Raw genomic sequence first — 21118 nt, 5'->3', positions numbered from 1 at the left:
AGGGGACAATCGGGTTGGTCCAGCAGATCTACCAATGACCTTGGTTTGGGTACACAGACCTCCTGTCTTCTAGTTGGCACTGCAGACAGGTATGCCTCTGACAGAGCAAACCTGACACTGTTCGATAGCCTCTTCTCTCTCCCCTCTCTCTCCCTGTCTCTATTAGTTCTCTTATTCTTGACTATCCCATCCTCCCTCATTCTCTCTTAATCTTGCTCACACACAATCGATTCATGGTATTCCCTCCCATCATCTCTCTCTCACCCCCCCCTTCCCTCACCCTCTCTCCTTGCACACTCCGTGGGCAGTATTTTGAGAGCTTTCACCGAGAGGTCCTCAGCTCTACTATTTAAGGATCATTGCTGTTGTTCTCTTACCCTTATTTAGAAACAGCGTTTTCTGGATCAGTTTATTCAAGCCTTGTAATTGTGCCCCGGCTCTGACATCACCAGATAATACAATGTGCCGTGGGGTGATGTGAGCACAGTGCCCCACTGACAAGTAGGCTTGTCAAATAATGCTCGGAGAGGTTGTTTTTCTCTGCATTTTTTGAGTTTTAATGATACAAGAATGTGGCTAAATTTAGCTCACATGTGAACTGGCTGATGTTCTCACCCAGTTCTCATTAAGTTTTGGGGGGGAACAATCTTATTTTGAGAGGCCCTTTGTAGATAAAAAAAATCAACAAAGTCTGAAATAAAAACATTTTGGACTTTGAATAAACATAAAAAGTAACTTTTCCTCTTAACCTGACTCTAGTCTTTAAGAGTTTGTTGATGGGGCATGGTTGTCAATAACACACATAGTGAGACATGATTCAACAAGAAGAATTAGAGTAGAAAGGCTGACACAAATCCAAGCTGGGCAAATACACTGGCGGGGTAATATTTTCGTTTCCTTGTGGGTATTTACCCATGTCAGAAGTTAGATTCCAGTCTTGAATCATGCTATGTTACTCATGTGGTCTGTGAACAGTAGTGGTGCATGAAGGGCCTTCCTCTCTCTCTTGAATGGGAGAGTATAGTCGAACGACCAGCAGTCTCACTGCTGGTCGTTTACTGAGTTTACTGAGGTAGCAGGCAATCATCACACCAACATATCATCTCTAGGAGTTCACTAATTGAACCTATTATCAGATGATATGTTGGTAGTGTTGATATTGCACTTGCACCCCTGAAAGAATGGAATCTCCCTTTTTGCGCTTTGACTATCTTCCGTGGTGCTTAATACGTACAGGCAGCTTGGAAGGGGGCTGTGTCTGGTGCTGTCTGGACAGGCCTCACCTCCATGTGTTTGCTTTTGGCTGGGAGGAGCTGTAGAGCTGCTCTATTCACCTGCCCCCCTGAAAAGATACTGTAGGTAGGATAACTGGTAGTTGAACAGGAATCCTCACTAACGAACGCTCCGTCTCAGTGAAAAAGCAGCTTGCCGTTGCATATACCTGCGGGTGGACCCTTCCCCCCCTTTTACATCCAGTGGAGCTGATCAGTTTGTGAACTTGTGAACAAACCATGCCAGCATGGCTGCAGCAAGGAAAGGTATAGATTAATCAACAAATTACGATATCTTAATCCTGTGGGTAGACGATGCAAATAGCATGTATGTTCATGTGTTTACAGGTGGAAATTGTTGGTGTGGTGGTTGTCATTTGATTGAATGGATTCTTTGTCTAGTTGGTGCGATGTATGAGGTACTTTGTGTGTTTGAGTTTCACACTCATTGCATGATGAGCTTTTTGCAGATTGTCTCGGATGACTGCTGCAGGAAAACACACGGACGCTTCATTTACCCGTTGATTCCAAAGAGAGTTTGCACTTAGAGTAGTGTCATATTATTTTCATCCAGACTATCTTGTTTGTGTGTTTAAGAGAGCAGCACTGATTTGAAGGGTTGTGACTGCGGTTAACTCAACTCAAGGTTGTTTACAAATAGATTCTGCTTAGAAAACCAACAAGTGTCACAGCTCACTTTCTTCCTCGTTTTTTTTTTCCAATTGCGAACTCTCCAAACATTGGCGCTGTCAATGTTTTAGCACTATTGATACATTGTAGGAAACACCACTGAAGGTAAATGTTTATGATCTTAAATGATCTTGATTTGACATCCGAGTCACACACTTGAAGCGTTGATAATCATCAACATCAGACTAGGAGTCAAGTGGCTGAGCGGTTAGGGAATCGGGTTAGTAATCTGAAGGTTGCCAGTTAGATTCCCGGCCGTGTCAAATTATGTTGTGTCCTTGGGCAGCCTACTGAGGAAACAACTCCTCGGTTCGGTCGGCCGGTTGGTCTGTGCGTCTCCGAGCTCACAGTAGCAGACCAGGGGGGGCGGGGGGACCCAGTCAAGAGCTTGTGGTAGAGATGAGGGACCTCTCCTTGATGACTATGTTGAGCTGCGTTGAGCAGTGGGCCCAGAACTAGTGAGCAAGAGCCAGCAGATGTGAGTTCCAGTCCAATTATATACAAATAAATAATTCAGGAGCCTTTTTTACTGAAGTAGTTGGATGTTCTGGAAGATTTAGAGGTGCTCGTCGTAGACGTGAGGGCTTTTCGAAGTGTGCTGAGAGACGATGGAGACTCACCTCCTCACAGCGGCTGAGCTGACGAACTTTGTAGAGATTTACAGCCGTGAGTGGGCATATGCTGTGCTAGCAGTCTGGGCCTCTGTGTACTGTGCTGTGAGTATCTGAGGAGAGGGATTTGTGAGAGTTTAATTTCATTGTTCCCAACCGCTATTGTGTTCCAAGTTCCTGAGGCAGCTTTATTTAAGTTCCGACAAATAATCGTGTCGATGAAACACGACTTGTGAGCCGCTTTGCTGCCCTTGGACATACATCTTCTGTCTTTGACAGGGTCTGGCGGTGTAAAACACAATGTCATTTCCTGTCTTCTTTTTACCTGTTCTCTCTGCAGTTGAGCAAGAGCAAATTCAGAAGCGAACCTTCACCAACTGGATCAATGCTCAGCTATCAAAGGTAAGTGTCTACATGGGACATACAGAGATTCAGTGTTGTTCTAAGCCCACCAGGAGTAGACCACTGGTATACAGATCATGGTAGAGGTCAACTGTGCATGTGACGAGAGAAGGGGGAGGAAGAGAAAAGTGTGGTGGAGGGGGTTAGTTCATTTAAATATAGCCACTTGGAGCAGAGTTCAGAGCACACAGACGGACAGCGACAGAGGCACCACCTCCCCCACCCTCTCGCAAACATGAACTGTGACAAAAGCTGGCATGGCCGTCTGTGTTGTGGAAACTCAGCTGCGGGTTCGACATGTTTCAATACACTTCCAGTACGACCAGACAAGATTGTGTTTGGATCAGAATTAATGACGCAATGGAAATCTATGTCACGTTTTTTGATGAACACATTTATACCTTTCAGATAGGGCTGGGCAATAAGACGAACTTGATAACTTTCATGAGAAAAAATTCCACGATAACGTTGACAGGTTTATGATATGTATTTTTTCTTGTGCTGTCCCGCAGTAGTTTGCGTCGCTATGTGCACTAGTTCAAAGACAGAACAACCCTAACTGTCTTTCCACTGTTTTCTAAGCAGCAACAATTGTAAAAGACGCAAAGAAACAAACGCATGGTTGACGTATGTTTCCGTCCCCTTAGATCTCAAATTCATATCCCAAATTCAGATCCCAAATTCAGATCCCCGAAATTCAAATAAAACAAAATTACGGCTGCTCAAATTTGAATGGTGAAAATCAGATCCCAAAAATTTGAAAAGATTTGAGGCGAAAAAAAAATCGAAATATATTTTTTCAAATTTTTGCCGGGTAAAATCTTTTCTAATCTGAATTTTACTGTTTGAATTTGAGCAACCTGAATTTCTGAACCTTGAATTTTTGGATCTGATGCATTTCCTGGCAAGACACAAAACAGCCCTGCCTAGAAATACAGCCCTGCCCAGAAATGCCCCCCCCATGTAGTTTCTGTTCTGTATATCCCAGCATCAAACTATTTTTGACTGTACATTGAGGGGACTAGTATGAGTAACCAGAGTAAGTCTCATTCATGTGGGACTTTCCTAGTCTGAGTTAGCAGAACATGCATTTCCTGGCAAGAAAAAATACTATGGAAGCAAATCAGTGACATAGTAGCACGCTGCACTGGTGGGACAGATTCTGTTACAAAACAACAACACAATCTAAACAAGATGCACATTTTGATATCTTTATGTCTGTGTAGGATACTGCATACTAAATCGTCTTCTGATTTCTTTAGAGTTCTGTCCTAAGGAGAACACTCTGAATACTTTAAATAGAGGATTATCAACATCAATCAATATATTTGTAAAAATCATACAGCCTAATGATACATTCTTTGGCCATATCGTGATAACTGGCACTACAGCTTACTGTAAAAGGATTGATATATCATTTAGATTTTGGGGTGAACTGTCCCTCAACAAACAGCCATAAGTGATTGTACATGTGCAATACATGGCGGTCACTAGGCCAATTGAAAGAGGTTAATGTTACAAAAATGTTGTTGCAGAGGAAACCCCCAAACATGGTGGTGGACCTGTTCAGTGACTTCAGGGATGGGTCCAAGCTGCTGGACCTACTGGAGGTGATGAGTGGACAGCGAATGGTGAGTGAGTCCCTCCCTCCGTACATCCCTCCCTCCCTCCGTACATCCCTCCCTCCCTCCGTACATCCATCCCTCCATCCTTCCCTCCATCCCTCCGTCTGTCTGTTTCGAACATCCATCCATCCCTCCATCCTTCCCTCCCTCCCTCCGTACATCCATCCATCCCTCCATCCTTCCCTCCATCCCTCCGTCTGTCTGTTTCGGGACCTTTTTTTGTTTTGTCACCGAGATCTGCTTTGACAAAGGCTCAGGCGACATGCTACACCCACACAGAACAGGAAATCAATCTGTCATGTTCTGTTTAGTTAACTTTTACCACAGCATTCTTTATATGGTCTCTCCTTTCGTGACTCTGTGCCGTCTGTCTGATGTAGAACCGTGAGAAGGGCAGGGGCATCTTTCAGCACAGGAGCAACATTGAAACAGCCTTGTCCTTTCTGAAGAAGAAGTCGGTAAGGGGGCTGCTTGATTCAATCTGTACTCTGTATTGGGTGTGAGTTTTCCTGGGAGTTTTTCCTTGTCTTCTTCCAGGGTTTTGGTTGGTTTAGGTGCATTTCAGTTCTGTGACGATACTTGTAAAAAGGCCCATACGATTAAGATTATAATTATTTTGTTTCACTAGGTTGTTTTCGTTCAGCTGTCTGTCTTGTTTCTGTTCACACGCAGATCAAGCTAGTCAACATTAACATTCCTGACATCATCGATGGTAGACCGTCCATTATTCTGGGCTTGATATGGACTATCATTTTACAGTATCATGTGAGTCTCTGTCACATTCAGCTGTAAACCAACATGCCATTTTAGGGGGAAAAAAACCTTGGTTTAGCTGTGGCAGCTCATATATCCCTGCTTTCCCCCTGCAGATCGAGGAGCTGGCTAGCAGCTTGTCCTTCAGCTCCCGTCAGTCCTCTCTGGAGTCTCTGGCCAGCTTGGACTCTCGCTCCACCCTCTCCAGCCTCTCCACCCGCTCCACCTCCAGCAGCCCTGTGCCCCCCAAGGGTTCCCCCTTACACAACCGCTTCAGGGTCTCTGCCAAGAAAGCCCTGCTCCTCTGGGTCCGGGAACAGTGTCACAAGTGAGACCTGTGCCTTGTTCTCACATTGGAACCCTGCTAAAACTCCGTAAAAGATATCTGTTGTTTTGAAGAGCGTTGATGTATTTTTCTGTCAGTGTCGATTGGCATCGATGGAAAACAAAGCGGGAACTTGTCGACAGAGCAGCACTCTGCTCGACTGTATCTCCTAACCTCTGTGTTTGTCCTCAGGGCTGGTTGTACCCTGAATGTAAAAGACTTCAAGGTCAGCTGGAGGAGCGGTGTTGTCTTCCTGGCCATCCTGTACGCCCTGAGACCAGACCTGGTGGACCTGTCCAAGGCCAGAACCAGAACCAACAAGCAGAACCTGGAGGAGGCCTTCCGCACGGCTGAGCGAGAGCTGCGCATCCCCAGACTGCTGGAGCCTGATGGTGGGTGGGAGAGCCTGTCTGGGGGGTGGGGGGGAGGGGGGTGGGGGGGGGCCGTGACGGTCTGATGACTGAGTGGTTTCCCGCTTTGAACTGGTGTGAAAAGCTTGCTTGTTGTGCCTTGCTGTCACAAGTTGTTGTTTTTTAAAGTATCCATGGCATCAAATCAGGGCACGCTGAATTCCGATATCGTCAGTTGCTTTGGACTGTGTTCTGAGTGTCTCAGTGTCTGGGAACTTGTTTTGGAGCAGATGTTGATGTCCGGGACCCTGATGAGAAGTCCATCATGACCTACGTGGCTCAGTTCCTGCAGTACTCCAGAGACATGCCAGTGCCCGAGGACGACATGCAGGTCTGTAGTCAGCAGCTTTACAGTTTTGCACTGTTTTGTAATCAACACTGTTGATTTTATCTCCACCATGCTACAATTTCTCGGCTTTGCACTTTCACTCTTTATTTCTGTTTTCTAACTGACACCTTGATTCTCTCCTCTGTCTTATCTGTCAGATGCAATATCTGACTCCTCCTAAAAGTCTGTCACCTGTCAACCTGCCCACGCACTTCACTCCTGCCATCTCTGCCTCTCCTCTGCGCCAGGTAGTTCCCGCTCCCGTTTGCTGTGCCTTCGGTCCCTGGCTCACCTCATCCTCTCTGGCACACACACACGCTACAGCACTGAATGTACCCCTTTTCCTCCAGGGTCCAGTTTCTCAACATGTTCAACTGAAATGAATCCATGTCTGAATCACAACTGTCAGAGAGCTAACCCACTGAAAAATAACATTGTTTTTGAAAGGCATTTCAGCATTGTATTTATGAACGCGATATATTTCTAAACAGAATTCACCTGTGAATGTTTGGAATTAGAAGGCACCTCAAAAGACCTTGTGTGCTAGAGGAATAGTCCCTCCACTATACAAAACCCTAACATTGTGCAATGTCAAGAATACCTTTAAATGTCAACTTGATTAAAGTTGGAGCAGAATAAGTAGTTCACAACCAGTTCTCCCTGTTTTCTAGCTGTTAGCCTGAAGGCATGGGAGGGTGTGTTTCACGGCAGATGAATGACTCTAGTGGTGGCAGTAATTCCTTCCACTAAGGCAAAGGTATCGCCTGTCACGACCCAGGGAATTCATGCCAGAACCGTCATACCAAGCAGAACGTCAAGCTCAGGTTTCCTGCTGTGCTTCTGCGCCGGCATGTGTTACCTCCAGTGTTCCTGGGGTACAGGATAGTTCAGAGATGTTGTTCAGCTGTTCAGGACTTGACGTGAACTTCTGTCAGTCAGGGAGAACCGTTTCAATGTTATAACCCGCCGCTGCCATATAAAACCCCAGCCAGCCGTGGGGTTTGGATCTGCTTGGTTTAGTAAATGTCTTTACCCAGCCGCTCCTCCAATCTGCTGTCTGTTCCCTGGTTAGGCTCATCTACTCCAACCCATACCTATAAGATCAGCTACGTCTGATATAACTGAGCCCTCCAGAGCTGCAGCTACTGTGGTAAACCGCTATCCGTGTCCTGTGCCCCCCCTCCCCCTCCTCCATTACGCTCTAAAAACAGCTGCTTCCCTTCACCTCTGGCTGAATCACTGAGTGACGTTCATTTAGATTGATTACCAGACTACCAGAACCTCAACTTATCTACTCACCAGGAAAAACGTTAGCATTAATATTAGCTGTCCTTAAGCTAACATTACTACAAACCTAAGCTGCAGGCTAAAGGGTTGTCCTCATTCAGCAACTCTTACTCATCCTCCCTGTCAAGGTTCATTGTGTAAGATTAGAGTTTGAAAGTTTGAAGACATGCATGAGGTGTTGTGGTTTTAATAACACTTGTTTTTGGGGGGTGGCTGGTGAATTTAGACTTCCTCTAATAAGAAAGCCCAGGAGGTGACCTGCTGGCTTGTGCAAGCCTATCAGGAGCTACTGGAAGGATGGGACTCCACGGAGGGAGAGAGCTACGCAGAAAGATACCATGTAAGTGGAAACGTTTCCAGTTAGGCTTGATGAGTGTGTCCTGAACTGGGGTTTTGTACAGTACAGCGCACAGGAAAAACATCTGGTGAATTCGACATTTCAGTAAAAAAAAAGTTTTTACTAGAAGTGTTTGTGTCCCGCAGGTGTTCCAGACGTTCGTGGTGTCGTTTAACGAGCAACGTCGTCCCGTGATGCCCCTGCTCACGGCGATGAGACGCACCCCCCAGCTGAGCGAGGAGCAGCGCTCCCTCAGGGGGGCCTGGGACGCCCTCGCCGAAAAGGTCTGGCCAAATCAACCGAACACGCTCATGCAAACCAACAGCAAATCATACACTAATAAAACGTTATATTAATGTATTCCAGCAGTCAGTTTTATCCAAAGCGATGTACAGGACAGGGGTGGATTTGAACCTGCAATCTCTTGATCTGGAGTTGAATGTTCTAACCACTTAGCTACAACCATCCCAATCAAGAATTTCCAAAACATTTTCACATCCTTAATTTACGCGAAACTAACTCGGAGCAAGAACTTAGTTTTGTCCTCGTATGTTTGTTTACGTTCTTGTTTCCCACTCGTCGCTGCAGCTGCGACAGTTCAAGACAGAGTTGGACCTGAGCCTGCCGGCTCCGCTGGTCTCGGTGGGCCGCTGGCTGCTGAGGGCTGAGGGGGCATTGGCGGAGGAGGAGGGAGACCCCCAGGACCATGCCTGCGCCGCTGGGGAGGCCAGGGATAAGATTGAGCTGCTCAAGGTAGCCCATCTCAATCTCAAACTCACTGGGCCTCTTCAGAGTCCTCTGTGACCATGATGGAGACACAAGATGAACTTGAGAAAGTGTCAAATAACATGCAATCTGACGTAGTGTGTTTTTATAGGCTTGCCTAGATGAAATGCCACATCAACTGAAGACCTTTCAGAAGTTCCAGAACTCGGACGAATACGGAGCCATGGTGGTTCCCTCCGACAAACTAGAGGAGATGAAGAGAAGGTGGGTTCTTGTCTGCCTATTTTTGCAGTTTCTCTAGTTCCTAACATGCGGGCCGCGGCCCACTAGTGGTCCGCTAGGGTAATACAGGCAGGCCGCCAAACCAATGAAAACTTATGAAATATTTGTCATATTTGTTCCCTATGGATAATGTAATGTAACATGTCTTTCTCAGTTTTCTAACAAAAATTCTCTGTGAGGGTGTACTGTTATCGGTCGATGAAAAAAAGAGAGAAAAAGAGAGCAATATTTATGGGTTAATATAACCTGTTCTGGTTATGAAAAGTCACGTTTCTAACTTCACCGGCATTTCTAGACCTGGCCGTGGTAGTTACACACGTTACCTGTCTTTACAATGTGTGCTTACTGTGGCGCTGATGGACACTTTGTCTTCTTTGATCGCTCAAATACATTTAGCTTGAAAGCCAACTGTTTGGCACGCGTTGTGTTTTTAAACGTGTGATAAGCGGGAATTAAGAGAACGGATGTGTTGGGCGGCCGCAAAAATATTTGAGCTACGCAAGTGGGCCGCAAAGTTGAAAAGGTCGGGCTGCTCTAGAGCCAAATGCTTGGATGCTAAGTGAAATGTAAAACTGCTCACCTCAGGTTTTCCCCTTCCTGTCAGGTTCACGAGTGTGAGAGTGACCGCTAAGTACCATGGGATCAAGCTGGAGTACCAAGAGCAGCGCCACACAGTCCTGGACCTTCTGGGCCAGATCAACACCAAGCTGCGCACCTGGAAGAGACCCTACATATCCCAGGAGGCAGTGCGGGTTCTTCTGCAGGAATGGCATGTGAGTGTTCAGTTTGACAGACAGTGGTTCCATGGTCTGTATTGAGAGAATGCCTTCGCTGTACCACAGTACTTTAGTCTGTTTAAAATGATCTAAGGGTATCCTAGCATCACTTAAATAAAACCTCTTTAACACCTCCTCATAACTGCTTCCACACAGGAGTTAGTCGACAAGCAAGAACTACCTTCTCTGCTTGAGGGGGCTCTCCTGAAACTGAAGCTGGTTTCCAGCAAATACAACGGCAAGTCCGCCCTGGGTAAGTGGCCCGTACAGAGGCCTGTGAAACACAACGCTAAGAACAGCCATTACATGATTTTTTCCCACGGTTTCCTTTCCGAGACGGATACATGTCAGCTCTGCGCTCGTGTCTGTTTCAGCTTCGGACTCCAGAGTTGTGGAGCGGCATGTGAAGGAGATGGAGGAGGAGAGCGCTGCATCTCTAGAGGCGGTGTGGGCCGTGATGAGCACGATGGGGAGAGTCCTGTCTGCCTGGGACTCCTACTCTGACTCTTACAGCTCCCTGCAGGCCTGGCTGGAGCAGGGCTCATCCACCCATGGCCCTGCGCCAGAGGTACACACACACACATCCAACATACACACATCCAACACACACACATCCAATACACACACACACATCCAATACACACACACCCAATACACACACACACAAACACATCCAATACACACACGCACAGATCCAATACACACACACAGTACTCTGCATCCATGCCTGTATGCTTCCGGTCTAGGTGTCCTCTGAGAGCATGGCAGAGTGGAGATCCCGCCTGGCCCACCTCAACGAGGTGGGTAACTTCCTGGTTGAGATGACGGACCCTCAGACCAGCAGGACCCTGGGGGAGGAGCTACGCAGGCTGAACTCGCACTGGGCTGACTTTGTAACCAGAAACACATACGTAAGTGACGTCCTGTTTCGCTCGAGACACATCAGACCAGGTTGAGAATGTCTCCAGACTAGATAACTACACGTACTGTAAAAGAGTTTGAATAGGTTTGGAAAAAGTTTTTGGGGGGTAAGGTTTTATGGTTATTGTGTAGAGCTTAGCTGAAACTAGTGCCTAAATAAAGCAATCAGAAAAAAAAACCAGATAAACCCTGCTGCTCCTCCCTGCCCTGCCCCGCCCCAGGCTGCAGCAGGTGAGCCCAGTGTTAGACCAGACACCCGGTCTCAGAACCCCCAGGTTCTGATCCGAGAGGCTAATCACATCATCAACGAGCCTGTCGAAGCCATGTCCGGCCCTCTACGGATCTACATGAAGAGACTACAGGTACGCTTGTGGTTCAGTGCAGAAAACACGTGTTTGTGATGTTGTTAGGGGCTTGGGAGATCGCCTTTGCAGCGCTCCGCAAAGTAACGTTCACAGGAAGTGATTGTTGGATTCCTCTGCCGTTCAGTTTACGATGAGGAAGATAAAGGAGGTGGATGTGGAGGCCCTTTCTCCCATCCCAGAATGCTCGGCTGACACTGTGAGGAAGGTGAAGATGGCGCTACCTGAGGTAGGCCTCATAGCACTCAGCCAGGTTGACAGTTTTTCATTTTTCACAGTTTGTTTTCGTGACTTGCTAAACTTCTTGTGTTCTGTTTGTGGGTGCGCTGCTCCTGTGTGGGTGTCTTTGGTATGTTTCTATGTGTTCGTGCTTGTGTGGATTTGAATGTGTATGTGTGTGTGCAGGTGATGCAGACTCTGTGTGAGGCCGAGCAGGTGTGTGTGGAGCTGCAGCAGAGTGTGTCCGGGCTGGACTGCCGCCTGGCTGAGCTGCTTCACTGGGAGAGCGAGGCCAGGGAGCTGTACCACGTCCTGAAGGCCGCGGAGCGCCACGCTCCGGCCGGACAGGACTCCCGCGCCAGGGTAAGACTGACGCAACGCGGCCGAGGGGAAAGAGTCACACAAGGGACATTTAGTACACAGCAAAGCCTTTCTCACAGACGCTCTGTGTAGGAAATAAGCCTTGTAACATCTAGAACTGGTGTTAGGAGGGTTTTATCCTCCTTATAAGCCCCACAGCATTCTCTGCTGTGAGGGTTAACAGCTTGTGTGTTTCCGCTCTCTTCCTCTGTCAGATCTTGATCTCCCGAGGCCTTCAGCTGGAAGGCCAGGTGGTGACAGAGGAACAGGACCTCCAGGTGCTGGTGCTGACGGGGCAGAAGAACTCGCCCCTTCGCTACCTCATGGCCTCCGCCATGCAGGACCGGGTCAGAAGCTCCGTGGCCCAGTCACAGGTCAGAACTCCTCTCGGTCTCTCTCTCTCGTGTGTGTTGTGTTGTTTGTTGTTAATACTTTTTCTACATTTACATTTAGTTATTTAGCAGACGCTCTTATTCAGAGCGACTTACAGTAAGTACAGGGACATTCCCCTGAGGCAAGTAGGGTGAAGTGCCTTGCCCAGGGACACAACGTCATTTTGCATGGCTGGGAATCGAACCAGCAACCTTCTGACTTTTTCTTCTTCTTTTCTGTAAATGGTATAAATTTGAAATTGAAAAATTGGGAAAAAAACAAAAGATATATTTTTGTATATGATTGTATAAATAGAAACAAAAATGTAGTACTGAAAGAAAAAATCAGTAAAAAAAAAAAAAGTAAATATTTTCTGTCTGCTAAATTGGAACTTTGTCTGGATTCCAGGAGACTGTAGGCATGCTCAGCTCTCTGGGCTCCAGGAGAGACAGAAGCCCGCCAGGACACCAGCCTCCACCCAAGAAGTATGCCCAGACAGAGGATGGTGCGGAGGCCCAGACGCTCTCGTCTTTCCATCCCATGACTCCTGACCTGTCAGCCTGTCAGCCGCAGGAGCAGCGACAGACCCAGCCGGTGCCACAGATAGTAGTGCAGGAATACAGGGAGGAGACTAGCCCTCCACCTCTGTTGTACAGCTATTCTCAGGCTGTGACCCAGTCGATGGCCCACCCACGATCTCCTCCAGAGGGCCAGGTTCAGACCACACAGACCCAGCTCCAGACCCAGACCCAGCTCCAGACCCAGACCCAGCTCCAGCTCCAGACCCAGCTCCAGACCCAGCTCCAGACCCAGACCCAGCTCCAGACCCAGCTCCAGACCCAGACCCAGACCCAGCGACTGGTACAGCAGCAGGTCTGTGAACAACAGGCACTCTCCCAGAGACAACAGCAGCTTCCTGCCCAGTCTCAGGCGCAAGGCCAGGGCCCAGGCGAACCTACGTGCCAAGCTCCCACCTATTTAGCAACACAAGACCAGAAACGCGCTTTATCCCAGTCGCCTCAACCGACACGGCCTCTGACGCCCCAGGAGCTGCAGGTTAGGAAGGCACAGGCCAGCAAGAACCGACCCTGGCTGCAGAAGAAGACTCAAGATCAGAACCAGTCTCCAGGCCAGGTCCAGGCTCCTGCACAGGCCCAAATCCAGACAGAGAAACAGGTCCCTGTCCAGGTGGTCCCACAGCACACAGGAACCCCCAAGCCTGCTGTTCAGGCACAAGCCATGACTGTTACACCTTCACAGCCACAGCCCATAGCCCATATCCAGTCTCCCAGCCAAGCCCAACCCATGACCAAGAGCCTGCCTCAACCACTAACCACAACTCAAGTTCAAAATCAAATGAAGGTAGAGGAACCATCCTCGGCTCAACCTCAGGCTTCCAGCCAGGCCCAGATGCAGGGCGGGCCTCAGGCCAGGATGGTCCAGGGTCTGCAGCAGGTGAAGGCCCAGAGCAAGCCTTTACCAAAGGCTCTGCCACAGCCTCATGGCCCCATGAAGACACAGGGCCAGGGCCAGAAGCAGATTCAACCCCATCCCCAGGCCAAGGTCCAGCTCCAGGCCCAGCTCCAGGCCCAGCCCCAGCCCCAGCCCCAGCCCCAGCTCCAGGCCCAACTCCAGGCCCAGGCCCAGGCCCAGGCCCAGGGCCAGCTCCAGGCCCAGGCCCAGGCCCAAGTCAAGGTCCAGCCCTATCCCCAGCTCCAGGCCCAGCCCCAGCCCCAGCTCCAGGCCCAACTCCAGGCCCAGGCCCAACTCCAGGCCCAGGGCCAGCTCCAGGCCCAGGCCCAGGCCCAAGCCAAGGTCCAGCCCTATCCCCAGCCCCAGGCCAAGGTCCAGCCCCAACTCCAGGCCCAGCCCCAGCTCCAGGCCCAGCTCCAGGCCCAGCTCCAGCCCCAGCCCCAGCCCCAGCTCCAGGCCCAGCCCCAGGACCAGGCCAAGGTCCAACCCCAACTCCAGGTCCAGCCACAACTCCAGGCCCAGGCCCAGCCCCAGGCCAACATCCAACCCCAGAGCCAAATGCAGACCTATGCCCAGGCCCAGAACCAGAGGCAGATGCCGGTCCAGCACCAGGCCCAAGCCCAGGCCCAGGTCCACACATGGGCTCCAATCAGATCTCCCCTCCCCCTTGCTCCAGGCCAGCCACAGCCCTACACCCAGGGGTATCCCCTAGCCCAGTCCCCTCCCCAGCCATGGGCCCCAATCAGACCCGAGTCCCCCAGTTCACCTTACTCCCATACTAGGGGCCCTACCCATCCACTATTCCCAGTGAGAGCTCAGACTCCACCACAGGCCTATACTCAGACAATGGGCCTTGCTCACTGCCCTCAGTCCTATTCACCGGTCCAGTCTCCACCACCCCAGCAGTGGCCCCCAGTCAGGCCTCAGCAACCCTCCCAGGGCTACGCTCAGCCTGGGGGAGCTTACCCCCAGCCTCCTGCCCAGCCTGGAGGGCAACCCTGGATACAACCTCCAACTCAGCTGCCTCCTCAGGGCCTCACGCAACAGCAGCCTCAGATGAGAGCCTACAACCTCCAGGCACAGCAAAGCCAGTTCCAGACTCAGTCTTGGGGGCAGCCCCAACGCCAACCTTACCCCCAGCCCCAGCCCCAGCCTCAGCCTCAACCCTATTCTTATTCCCAGCCTCAGGCTCAGCCTTTCCCCCAGCCCCAGCCCTATTCTCCATTCCAACCTAAAACCTACCCTCAACCCCAGACTCCTTTCCAGCCCCAGCCCCAACTTCAGCCTCAAGCTCGTCCTCAGTTGCAGCCTGCGTCCCAGCCCCAGACCTATCCTCAATACCAAGCCCAGACAAATAAAGCCCAGTACCAGCCCTTACAGCAACCTAAGCCCTCCCAACCACTGCCCCAACAGCAGCCTCAGCCGCAACAGCAGCCTCAGCCCCAGCCCCAGCCGCAACAGCAGCCTCAGCCCCAGCCCCAGCCTCAGCTCCAGCCCCAGCTCCAGCCCCAGCCTCAAAAGCAGATCCAACCCCAACAGCAGCCCCAGCCCCAGCCTCAGCCCCAACAGCGGCCTCAGCCCCAGCCCCAAAAGCAGATCCAACCCCAACAGCAGTCCCAGCCTCAGCCCCAGCCTCAGCTCCAGCCCCAGCCTCAAAAGCAGATCCAACCCCAACAGCAGTCCCAGCCTCAGCCCCAGCCTCAGCTCCAGCCTCAGCCCCAGCCCCAAAAGCAGATCCAACCCCAACAGCAGCCTCAGCCTCAGCTCCAGTCCCAGCCTCAGCCCCAAAAGCAGCCTCAGCCCCAGCCACAGCCTCTTCCCCAACCCCAAAGGCAGGCCCAGCCTCAGCCCCAAAAGCAGCCTCAGACCCAGCCCCAGCCGCAAACTCAGCCTCAACCCCATCAGCCCCAGGCCCAGCCCCAACCACAGCCCCAGCCCCAGCCCCAACCACAGCCCCAATCCCAACCACAGCCCCAGCCCCAACAGATCCAGGCCTCTCCCGTTCTTCCTCAGTCTCCACCAGAGTCTCCAGAACTGCGCCTCAAGCCTCCCTCCCTAGCCCAGGCCCCCCCCCAGGCCTACACCGAGGCCTACCTCAAGGCCCAGGCCCTGGTCAGGAACCAGTTCGAGGAGGCCAAGCACTGCCTGCAGGAACACATCCTGGAGGCCATCAACGTGTTCAAGGACAAGCACGTCTCTCTCGAGCAGGCGGCCGTCAAAGAGGTAATCAAACTGGAGTAACGTATTCATTGTCACTGCGGTTCGAACGCTGTGTTTCCACTCACTCTCCTCCTGCCTGCGTCTTCCTCAGGAGACCCTGCGCACGCTGGACCCCGAGCTGCTGGAAGAGTTCCTGCGGGCGGCTGAGGGCATGGAGGCCTTCTGCACCCTGCCCCAGCTCCGAGACATGGAGTTCTTCACCAAGTCAGTCAGGACACAGTGGGAGGTAAGCCACGAGCTGGCTTGTGTTGGGAGTTTCGAGTGTTGCTTGTGTTTGGTGCTAGAGCTACTGTAAATCCATAGAGATACAGCTGAAAGGTTTTTTTTTATTTATTTTTAAGGTCAGTGTGTATTGAGAATGTACAGTAGTTGAGTAGCAGAGTTTCCTATAGAGAGTGTGTATGGAATGTGAGGTATGGAATGCTTGATGCTTGCATGCTTGTTAATTGAGCACCGGAACTCTAACTGTCACAACATTCCGAGTGATGTCATGTCTTTGATTGCCTTTACATTTTATCATCCAGGCTGTGAGAGCTGAGATAAGCACCTTTGTACTGCATATGAGATTTGAACTAAAGCGAAAAGACTTTGTTAGTGCTGCCTTGCAGTGTGAGATGCACTTTAACACAAACCCATACAAGGCACAGGTAATTGACTATCTCACTAACTTTGTGGCATGTTTTGGTCGATTGGATCCCACGGGACAAGACTGCATTTTCTTTTTCTTTTCTCATAATCCTTTAGAAGTTGAATAAACATCTGTTGGGTAATTGGTTTGGCTGGGTCGTTGGTTTCATCATCTTCTCTATCTGGTGTCGGCTGCCCCCTGCTGGGTTGTTGATTACATTGAAATATTTAATGACTGAGTAATGATCCAGCATTCCCAGTGGAAAATAGTATACTTACATTTTATTTAAACGTGTCAAATAAGAGCTTAAAACATTTTCACACAATTACCCACATTACCACACATTTCGAAGTGTACTTAAAATTTACCGATTTAGTACATTCACATACTTATTGAAATCCTCAATATATTTTGTTATCGTAAGTATTACAGAATATCACGTTTAAGGGCTTAAGTTGAAAGCCCTTAAACTCGAAATATACTTTAAGTGTAATATCAGTTTGCTTGGGTGGGTATGCTGAGTGTCTGGCTGTGTCTGCAGGCGTGCTTCTCGGCCGAGGGCAGCCTGGCCCAGGCCGGCCTGCACCTGGAGGCCCTGAAGGAGCTGTGCGATACCCTGAGCCCCGAGGACGCCCACCTGCTGGCCCAGGCTCAGCTCAGGGAGTGTGAGAAGAGGCTGGCTGCCATCCAGCGCCAGTTCAGCGGGGACAGGGACACCCCTGACTCTGGGTGAGACAGAGTCATTGCATATATGTATATTGCGTATATGCATGTACATGCACGTGTACACAAATCCCTTGACTGGGGGTGAGACATGGATTTGAAATTTGAATTTGAATGATACTTGGTAGTGGACGTGAGATTCTGTACATACATTTAGTCATTTAGCAGACGCTCTTATCCAGAGCGACTTACAGTAAGTACAGGGACATTCCCCCCTGAGGCAAGTAGGGTGAAGTGCCTTGCCCAAGGACACAACGTCATTTGGCACGGCCGGGAATCGAACTGGCAACCTTCAGATGACTAGCCCGCTCAGCCAACTGACTCACCTGACATACGCACGCACACACGTATATGCATGTACATGCACGTGTACACAAATCCCTTGACTGGGGGTGAGACATGGATTTGAAATTTGAATGACACTTGCAATTTGAACTTGAACTTACCGTTTTATACTTCTCTCCACCAGGAACTCTGCCGACATCAGTCAAGACCTGACACAACTGAAAGAATCTCCCATGAAGATTGACAAACCACAAAGCTCTGAGGTAATGAGCTGAATTATTTACCAAATGTCATACTATTTTAAGACATATCAAATCAAATCAAAATGTATTTGTATAGCCCTTTTTACAAGCAATGTCACAGAGGGCTTCACATATGCCCATAGAACTGCCCCTCAACCAACGTAAACCCTCAAGGAAGACAAGTAAAAACTCCAAGGAAAAAAAAAATGTTTACTCTCTTCTTAGGTATCAAATATTTTCGTGAAGACGAGTTCTTTTGAAAAGAAGGAGATGGAGAAGAAAACAGATGCTGTGAAAGAGGACGATCCAGCCAAGAAGGAGGCTGTGGAAAGGTAGACGTGTTTCAGAAACAGACCTCGTCTATGGCAGCTTTGTACCATAGTAGTAACTCAGATTTATACCATCAGATATGAGACGTCCAAGAAGGCTTTGCAGGTCCAACTCTCCAAGAATGAACTCAGCATCCAGAAAGATCTCCCGTCTGACTTGGTCTCTCTCAAAGACCTGCACACGCGACTTCAGGAAATACAGGTACGCAGTCAACTCAGCTGTCATCAGAAAGTACAGTGTGTACAGTTATCCTCAATCTGATCCATTAGGGGTGGGAATCTTTTGGTACCTCACGATTCGAAGCGATTCTTGGGGTCACGATTCGATAAAAAATTGATTCACGATTTAATAATTTTTGTAATACATTTTTTTAATTTTTTTTTATTAATCGATGTGAATCGCTAAATGACTGAATCGCGATTCATATGTGAATCAATTTTTCCCCCCACCCCAGGCCTTGAGATGCGAAACCGAGTCCCTGTGGACGGAGTATGGGAACCATCTGTCCCAGCTCAGACGACATGGGGGTGTGGATCAGGAGAGGGCGGAGGTGCAGGAGCAGTGGCGAGGCCAGCAGGCCAGTCTGCAGAAGAGGGGCAGCTCTCTGGGGGCTGCCCTCCGGCAGATAGACTCCACCGAGAACCACATGGTGGACTTCTCTGAACGCCTGGACCGCTTCATCAGACAGCCCAAGGACATCAGCGCGTTCACGCTGGCCAACACCAACATCCTGACTGACATCCGGGTAAGTTATAGTGAAAACCTATAGGAAACCTCTCGTCAGGCTTGTGTTGAATTTTTCCCCCGATAAAGCAGCCTTTCTCTGGAAAGGCTGCGATAAACCAATAAAAGTAACAGTTTATGAATGGATATTGCTCTTTGAAGTGTACACATACTGAAGCATTAGACATGTCCTTTCTGGCCTCTGATATCATAGGACCTGGACGAGAGCATTCAGAGTGAACTGGACCAGCTGTCCAGGTTAGACTCGGAGCCCAACGAACTGGACCCAAGAGATCGCTCTCCTCTGATCCGGGAGGTGGAGACCCACAAGACCAGCCTGGACCAGCTCAGACAGCAGGTCCGCAAGAGCGAGGCCGCCGCCCGGGCCCTGGACCGCTTCCTCATGTCCCTGCGCACGGTGGAGCAGGACATCGTCGGGGTGCAGAGCTCCCCCTGCAGCAGCGCCGGGCTACTGCAGGAGTGCCGCTCCAAACTGGCCCTCAGCAGGCAGAGCGTGGCCAGCCTCGGGGACAAGGCCCCCCAGCTGGACCTGCTGCTGCAGGGGGCCAGGCTGTCTGTGACCAGGGACGGGGCCCCTGCCTCCTGCCTGGACATGGTGTCCTCCCTGGTGGTGAGGCTGGAGGAGGCTGGCGTCCGCCTGGCCTTCCAGCAGCAGGTGGTGCAGAAGGAGCAGGAGAGCCGGTCCCTGGGCCTGAGGAGGAGGGCTCTGTTGGGGGAGCTGAGGAAGGTGCAGGAGGCCGCCGAGAGGCAGGGGCTGAAAGAGCCCACCATGCCGGCCGTGCAGCAGAGGTGCGTCTTTCTAAACTTCGGTTGACGAAGAATGTTTAAAGAAAATCTAAAGTCCTTACAGACAATTCACAACAAACACACAAATGTTGAGTAGCCTAGATTCGAACCCCGTGTAACCCCGCCCTCTCTCTGCAGGCTGCGGGCTCTGGCCGACCTGGAGGGTCAGCTGCAGGCCCAGCGCCCGGAGCTGCAGAGCCTCAGGGAGGCCCGGGGGAGGCCGGAGGCCGGGGAGAACCCCCTGCAGGAGCTGGAGACCCAGTGGGACGACGCCCAGAGAGCGGTGACTGACAGGTAGGGAGGGGGAGGGGCTGAGAGCTGTGATTGACAGGTAGGGAGGGGGAGGGGCTGATAGCTGTGATTGACAGGTAGGGAGGGGGAGGGGCTGAGAGCTGTGACTGACAGGTAGGGAGGGGGAGGGGCTGAGAGCTGTGATTGACAGGTAGGGAGGGGGAGGGGCTGAGAGCTGTGACTGACAGGTAGGGAGGGGCTGAGAGCTGTGATTGACAGGTAGGGAGGGGGAGGGGCTGAGAGATGTGATTGACAGGTAGGGAGGGGCTGAGAGCTGTGACTGACAGGTAGGGAGGGGGAGGGGCTGAGAGTTGTGATTGACAGGTAGGGAGGGGGAGGGGCTGAGAGATGTGATTGACAGGTAGGGATGGGGAGGGGCTGAGAGCTGTGATTGACAGGTAGGGAGGAGAACGGGCTGAGGAGAGATGAAGAGAAGAATAATGGATCAGATCGGTGCAAGAGACTATGGTGAGCTGTTAATGAAATGAACGTACACTAATAATAACAGATCATTAAACATTGTCTCGCAGACGAGAACAGTGCAGCGTCCTGATAGAACTGCTGAAGAAGTTCCAGAGTTGCCGTAGTTACCTCAGTAACACCATGCAGAGGGCAGAGCAGACGATCTGTGAACAGGCCTCCTACATGGGCAGAGAAAACCTTCAGAGACTCATAGCAAAGGTGACCCCCCCCCCCCACACACACACACAAACACACACAGTGTATTCAATGATACTGTAAAGTCTACTGTATGATACTTGCCAGTGATTCATGTATCAACCACGAGACGATAACTCCTCCTTCAACGCCCCTGTGTGTCTTGTGTTCTCCTGCGTGCCCAGGTCTGTGGCATCAAGGAGGATCTGGGCGGTCTGGGAGCAGGCATGGAGGAGATGAGAGGGGTGTGCAGGCAGCTGCAGTCTCACCTGAAGAAGATCCCTGACTGTAGCGAGGCTCCGTTTGAGGCTGAGGCTGATGCTCTGGTGGACCGCTGGCTGGATGTAAGAGCTCTGATCCTGCCCCGGGACACCGGGGTCCCCGGGACACCGGGGTGGTGCACCTCCATCCCCAGACGGATTTCATATTTCAATATGTTCATGTATTTTTTATTTTATTTTTTGGGGGGGGGGCATTTTTTATGCTTCATTGGACAGTTTGTAAGTGAAGTGTGACAGGAATTGTAGGGAGAGAGAGGGCGTGAGTTCATGCAGCAAAGGGCCAACGCCAGATTTGAACCCAGGGTGCTACAGTAAGGCCTCAGCCTACATGATACCTGTCTGTCAGAGAGAACTGGTCGTCTGCACTGTTACCAAGTGTCGCTGTGTGTCGTCTGTCCCAG

General features: G+C 50.5%; 1 protein-coding gene across 1 annotated transcript in view; it reads left to right on the top strand.

The window, feature by feature from the left end:
• Positions 1-21118, top strand: part of syne2b (spectrin repeat containing, nuclear envelope 2b) — a 90531-nt gene that overhangs the window by 4122 nt on the left and 65291 nt on the right. Inside the window, exons 3-35 of the mRNA XM_062468860.1 lie at positions 2913-2974; positions 4510-4605; positions 4980-5057; positions 5272-5364; positions 5469-5680; positions 5870-6069; positions 6318-6418; positions 6574-6663; positions 7488-7565; positions 7929-8042; positions 8186-8323; positions 8628-8792; positions 8917-9029; positions 9652-9820; positions 9980-10076; positions 10198-10391; positions 10570-10734; positions 10966-11106; positions 11234-11335; positions 11512-11688; positions 11901-12059; positions 12466-15753; positions 15842-15976; positions 16275-16397; positions 16920-17107; positions 17571-17649; positions 17854-17960; positions 18036-18159; positions 18413-18703; positions 18896-19491; positions 19627-19782; positions 20310-20460; positions 20622-20780. Coding sequence (XP_062324844.1) covers positions 2913-2974; positions 4510-4605; positions 4980-5057; positions 5272-5364; positions 5469-5680; positions 5870-6069; positions 6318-6418; positions 6574-6663; positions 7488-7565; positions 7929-8042; positions 8186-8323; positions 8628-8792; positions 8917-9029; positions 9652-9820; positions 9980-10076; positions 10198-10391; positions 10570-10734; positions 10966-11106; positions 11234-11335; positions 11512-11688; positions 11901-12059; positions 12466-15753; positions 15842-15976; positions 16275-16397; positions 16920-17107; positions 17571-17649; positions 17854-17960; positions 18036-18159; positions 18413-18703; positions 18896-19491; positions 19627-19782; positions 20310-20460; positions 20622-20780 — 8141 coding nt within the window. The remainder of the gene's footprint in view (positions 1-2912; positions 2975-4509; positions 4606-4979; positions 5058-5271; positions 5365-5468; positions 5681-5869; positions 6070-6317; positions 6419-6573; positions 6664-7487; positions 7566-7928; positions 8043-8185; positions 8324-8627; positions 8793-8916; positions 9030-9651; positions 9821-9979; positions 10077-10197; positions 10392-10569; positions 10735-10965; positions 11107-11233; positions 11336-11511; positions 11689-11900; positions 12060-12465; positions 15754-15841; positions 15977-16274; positions 16398-16919; positions 17108-17570; positions 17650-17853; positions 17961-18035; positions 18160-18412; positions 18704-18895; positions 19492-19626; positions 19783-20309; positions 20461-20621; positions 20781-21118) is intronic.

Source organism: Osmerus eperlanus, chromosome 9 (assembly GCF_963692335.1).
Source record: "Osmerus eperlanus chromosome 9, fOsmEpe2.1, whole genome shotgun sequence".
Classification (NCBI taxonomy): domain Eukaryota; kingdom Metazoa; phylum Chordata; class Actinopteri; order Osmeriformes; family Osmeridae; genus Osmerus; species Osmerus eperlanus.
The sequence above is the reverse complement of the archived record's forward strand: the minus strand, read 5'-3'. Positions and strand labels throughout refer to the sequence as shown.